The 5,924-nt window shown below is 35.3% G+C and overlaps 1 protein-coding gene across 1 annotated transcript; it reads right to left on the reverse strand.

Moving 5' to 3' along the window:
* Positions 1-1,982: 1,982 nt before the first annotated feature.
* Positions 1,983-3,554, reverse strand: LOC111384643 (myb-related protein 308-like). Its single transcript, XM_023008952.1, has 2 exons — positions 2,735-3,554; positions 1,983-2,645 (listed from the first exon to the last, which is right to left on the reverse strand). Exons 1-2 carry the CDS (start codon positions 2,995-2,997, stop codon positions 2,153-2,155), a joined length of 756 nt encoding a protein of 251 aa, XP_022864720.1. The 5' UTR covers positions 2,998-3,554; the 3' UTR covers positions 1,983-2,152.
* Positions 3,555-5,924: the final 2,370 nt, after the last annotated feature.

The raw sequence follows: 5,924 nt of genomic DNA on the forward strand, positions 1-5,924 counted from the left end.
ATTCAAATTACTCTCTCTAACGACTGAAATATCTTAATTATTATCGATAATATAGAGTAGATAGTATTAATAATGAAATTTAAGTTAGAATCTTTTTCATTGTTTTGTACAATCTTATTCTAGACTATGGTTACAACTCGCGCATCTTCTTATTACTACTACTCTCCTCCTTGTCATTCCTTCCCCATCTCTCTCGATCTCATGAGTTCAAATCGGGTCCCACTTGTTAATACATAGAGTCCAATAAGCATATCACTTTAGTTTGGTTGCCACAAATTTGCTGGTGAAGAGGGGGGGCCTGGATCCTAGACATCCCCGAGCCTTTCCGCTCTGTTCATTCATCGTGGGACCTACTGAACCTCGTCAACTTTTTCAACCAGCTTTCCGATAGGTAGAATTGAAACTACCTCTATTGGCCCTATGCAGCTAAGCTAGTTAAGGACAAGGAATTCCAAGTCAGTCGTGAATCTCAGTCTAACTTCGTTATCTTAGCCTGAAAAATAGCCTTCTGCTGCAATCGCGTCGTCCCGTATTCATTAGGCTCTGCCTTTTTTTTATTTTAAGAGCTTTTAGAAAGATTCGTAAGGATTAACCTTTCATTTCTATGGTTGATGAGCCAAATAAACATGTACACAGTATAACGGCGTAAAACGAAACAAAATATTTAGTCTCTGTTTGGTTTTGCTAAAGATTTGATTTGTATTATATTTTGATCCAAAGAATGATTAAATGAGCGAGTGAAACGTCGATAAAATTTTTGAATCCCATGAAACTTCTTATTAAAATTAATTGTTGATTTTAATTTTTAAATCAAGCATGTACTTAAATTAGAATATCATGACTAGGGTTGAAGATTCAAAAGAAGAAGAATATACAAGCTCTTAATTTTTTTTTTCATTATTATTTGGAACCTTATGTGGTTGGACGGCAAAAACCCTTCAATTTGAAGACAGAAATGCCAAACAAAGCCAAACTATTAATAACGTTCACAAAAATGCGCATACCAATATTAAAAATTCAAACTTAGTTCACAGTCAATTATTTAAAATAATAAAATAATTTTGAAAAATACTTTAGTTCATAATTTTGAAAACATTATAAGGAAAAACAAAGGGGAAATTAGATTAAAGTTATAAAGAAATTGCTATGCTACATACTTATCAAGTCAAATATATGATTGAAGTAAAATGAAGTGTCTACATATGAAAAGTCAAGTATATATTCTCGTATGCACGTTAAATTCCAATCAAAGATCTCGTCGACTATCAATTACATTGACCATATGAGCTCAACTTTTGAAGCTTCCTTTCCCAAAGAGCAAGGACAGAGCCATATAAGTATGTTGGGGGTAAAGTGAAAATAAATATGCGCAGCTAGTAATTATAAAAGAAAATTGTAGTTATCATGAAATATGTGATTAAAATTAATTATTAAATTTAACTTAAATTTTATCAATTTTTTTAATTAAACTGAACATCAACTTTCAGACATTCAAAGCACACCTAGTCATGAGTTTTCGAATATGGGTTGGTTGGTAGATCACGGCTAAAAGTATATATTGTAATTAAGTTGGTAGAGGTGTGGTACTGAATATCAACAGTTGTTACTTTTTCACATTTTATATAAGTTATTTTATATAATTAATTACTTTTTTATTACATATTTATCGTTTTAGAAGGGACAGGTTACCAAATTCTTCTCCTCCTCTTCTTCTCATCCTCTCACAACTTATCCATTGCCTCCTCATTCATATCCTTTTTCTCTGAAAACGACAATAATAAAGGAATCTAAATTTAGTAAAAAGAAAAAGCAATCAACAGAAAGATGATCCAGTTGATCAGAGCTCTCGAAACTCTCCATTTCACATTACTTATATATATGCACACACACACCAAAGATAAAGATGGAGTAAAGTATATAAACAAACAAAAACTTCAAAACGAACAAACAAATTAATAGTCTGATTTTCAAGACACAGAAAATGTTTAGTAAGTGCTATGCATTAAAAATAAATATGATGTTAATTACTTGTACAAGCGAAGAGAAATTCAGAAAGATCATTAACTAAATACCAATGTCTTTTACATTTCTCTTCAAATATTAATTTCTTCTATTTTAATACATATAATAAAAACTTAACCCAGATCAGATTTTATTTCATTTCCAGGCTTCTGTAGTCCAAAATCCCAGTTTTTAACCCCACAAAATCATATCCAGAATTACTGCTACTGCCACCACCAATATTACAACTGCAATCTTTGCTGTTTTGTACACCCAAACTGCACGCGAAGCACAGAGAGGCAGTACTTCCTCCAGTTTTCAATGGCTCTTGTGCTTGTTGTTGATAAGGAGGGCTTATTCTGAGTTCAAGATTCAAATCGGGGCACCTTTCGAAAACTGGACTGCTTTCTTCTTTGATGTTCAAATTAATCCCTGCAGTGATAAACTTATCCGACTCTTCTTTTGTCGTACAACCAGCAAATGAAATGGTTGTGACTTCTCCAGCTGATGCAGGCTCATTGATTGGCCTATGAGTTGTAGGATCAATACCTCGGCTCAAAAGCTTCCTTCTTATATGAGTATTCCAATAATTCTTTATCTCATTATCAGTTCTTCCTGGTAATCTTCCAGCTATAAGAGACCATCTAATAAAAAATGACAATAAATCACATCAGCAATGACAATTTAATAAAAAAGAACAATATTAGGTCGATCCAATTATTGATAGACTTACTTGTTACCAAGAAGGCCGTGGAGTTTAATAATAAGTTCATCTTCCTCTTCTGTGAAGTTGCCACGTTTGAGGTCAGGCCTTAAGTAATTGATCCACCGAAGACGGCAGCTTTTGCCGCAGCGGAGGAGACCGGCTGCCTTAGGAAGCGACCGCCAGCAGCCTTCACCGTGAGCCCTTATGTATGCGATGAGACGATCGTCTTCTTCTTTAGTCCATGCTCCTTTATTTGTATGAGCTTTTTCACAGCAAGGAGACCTTCCCATTGAGCCAAAACCAAAATAAGTAAAACCGTTCAGTAGCTAAAAACAAATTTTTTTTGCCAATATTTCTTTTGCCCTTTTACTTGATTCTTTTCTTTCTGAAATTCTAGCCTTGGCGATTCTTGAGCATCAGGGCCGGTCCTCAAAGGACTTGATGTGGGGTTATATAACCTTTAATTTGACTCTAATATATACATACATATACATATAGAGAGAGAAAGAGAAGGAGAGTTTCTTCTAGATGTGAGTTGGTGAGGCGGGTATGAGAGAGAGTGTGGCTGGTGGCATCTATTGATGATTATAACATCATCATTAATATATACAAATATCATACAAGAAAAATTAAGTAAAAGTGAATAAGTAAGGTGGTAAACTTTAGTTAGGTGCAAAGTAAGGTATTAAATTAAAGTAGAGCAATAAAAGACAAGGTGCCATCTCTACCTTCCCACTTCAATAGAATCCAAAATCTTCCCAACCTGATGTACGATGCATACCTGAATCGCCCATAATCCTTCTTGCTTTAATTTCTCGTATACACGAAAATGTAAGAATCAAAATAATTAATTTTGTTTAAATTTCTTAAGTTAAAGTGCGACAAGAAAATTGTGAAAAATAACATGCATAAAATTGTAAAGGAAAAGTGAGTTTTAAAAGTACTTTAGAATCGACTAAGTGGGAATATTGTTTTGATAAGGAAATATGAAATATCCTATGTTTTCAAAATTAAGTTAATTTGTGGTTGGCATTTGGCAGGTTTTAGTTTAGACTATAGAGCATAAATACTTTTATTCTATTGGTGCACCAACATGCAAAATATTAATTAGATTGTTAGGGCTTCTAGAAGGGTTAGGAGTTGGGTGCAAGATAGGATAATAAAAATGTATATTGAAGACAAGAAGTAGAGCCAATGAAATGAGTGTGGCTGTGGTTATAGTTGGTTGTATCTTTTCATTTCTTCACCTTCCACTTTCTTTTTTTATTTTTAATTTCCCTCTCTCCCCAGCTTTGTGGCTAGTTTACGAATTAGGCACCATATCATAGGGTTAGGAATGAGATTCAACATGTTGCTTCGTACATGGGTCTAATTTATTTTTATCAAAGTCCTAACACGTGCACAGTTTTTCATATATTCGAGACTTAAAATCCCTTCTATATTTTTTTTTCTTTTTTTTAGTTTGATACACTTACTTGTACATATTTAGGCTTCAAAATATCTGCCAATACTGTGTTTCTGAAAATAACATTTGAAACAACTTGTACCTATGAATCAAGATCCTTAACTGCGGCCATCAGTCTGGTTTTGATAATTTTGAGAGGATAGGCATCCACTTGTATAATTTCATGTGTATTTTACGTACCTTTTCACCTTTTTCCTACTGTCACGGTCCAAAAATGGCTCCACCGTTGATGTTGAATAATTCGCACGGTTTATGATTATATTTCCACACGTATGATCTTCCCATCCAAAAAAGGAAATCCCATAAAAGAGAGAGAAAAAAGAAGAAAATTATATTTCGGCTAAGCTTATATATATATATATCTGTCTTCACATTTAAAAATCAACTCAAACTCAATATATATATATATATATATATATATCTGTCTTCAAGTTCAATTCTGCAACAATATTCAAACCCTATCCATATCATGTTCAATAATATGTGCGCGCGTGTGTAGAGAGAGAGAGAGAGAGGTACAACTTGAGATTTATACAACCTAACATGTAGCATTTAATTCTTGTCCCATCAATTCTCTCTTGTTTCACTTGGATTGGGACTTGTCACAACAATAGTTTGGTGAAATGGGATTTTAGGGATGGGGGAGATTTAAGTAGATAATCCCAACTTGAATCTGTCCTAAATGCAAATTTCACCACCAAGGGAAGATAATGAATAGGAAAATATATATAGATTAATTCGTGCAAAGTATTTAATATCTAATGTCGAATTGGTTAGAAACTTATAATCATTTCTAAACAGTGTAGGCAATAATCTTGATGGTAAGGTGACAGCCAACTCATAGGCTCAAGGACATCATGTGCTTAGGTATAGAACAAGACTGTGTGGGGCCGTCCTAAAAAAAAGTCTTACCTACCTCTGTCAGTTCCTCACCCATGTGAGCCCCTCAACCTCGAAGAAAATGGGAAAAGACTTGTTGTCCAAGGCCACATGGATCTGGACGGACAGGGGCACCAAAACAAGATCCCCACCTATAGCGGGGTGCCGATGTCCAGGGTCTATGTGGCCCTGGACATATAGCATATCTCATGAAAATAAGGTCCGCTTCAACTGTCCCATGTTTGGTGGATAACTGGCATTCCAAGATTTAAATTCTTAGTACTATAAGCACATGCTAAATTACGTCTTCTAAAAGTTTAAGATATTATAGAGAAGATGAGTAATGCAAGGAGAGTTGAATTGAGTGCCTTTGCATGCCCCAATATTGCCTTGGTGATACCTAAACGACCGAACAATAAAAATAGAATTATAGCTGGATTCGCTTCCATAATTAAAGCCACTTAATCAATTGTCCAAACTCTGCTGGGTTGGGACTCCTTTGTAGGTTGCTCACTGTCATCCTGAATAGGTCACAACATGAAAGTAAGGACAATTTTTGTCATTGTTTAAAGAACAGATCACTAGCACAAGTATCCGTAAGATAGAAAAAGCAAACACGCTGGGACGCTGGAAGCAAGGGTGGAGAGTTCGATTCCTGGAGTTAACACTGGGTGCTAAAATGGAGGGGAAGCCATTTGGTTGAACAAACGCCCAGCGAGGAGAGCTCTCTTTGCGGAAGGAGTCCAAATGAGTTGTGGGAACCTGGGAGCCAACAAGGGCACATCCTGCGATTTACCTCCCTGAGCTGCTGAGGGGCCGGAGGTTCAGGGACAAGGATCTAGTCGGACGCAAGCCCGGACACCTTGTAAAAAA

Source organism: Olea europaea, unplaced genomic scaffold (genome assembly GCF_002742605.1).
Source record: "Olea europaea var. sylvestris unplaced genomic scaffold, O_europaea_v1 scaffold2962, whole genome shotgun sequence".
Classification (NCBI taxonomy): Eukaryota; Viridiplantae; Streptophyta; class Magnoliopsida; order Lamiales; family Oleaceae; genus Olea; species Olea europaea.

Bases quoted from the DNA above. Each gene is read 5' to 3' on its own strand.
- LOC111384643 (XM_023008952.1), bottom strand. From the start codon at position 2,997: ATGGGAAGGTCTCCTTGCTGTGAAAAAGCTCATACAAATAAAGGAGCA. The intron at 2,646-2,734 runs GTAAGTCTATCA...ATTTTTTATTAG, and splicing joins CACGGCCTTCTTGGTAACAA to ATGGTCTCTTATAGCTGGAA.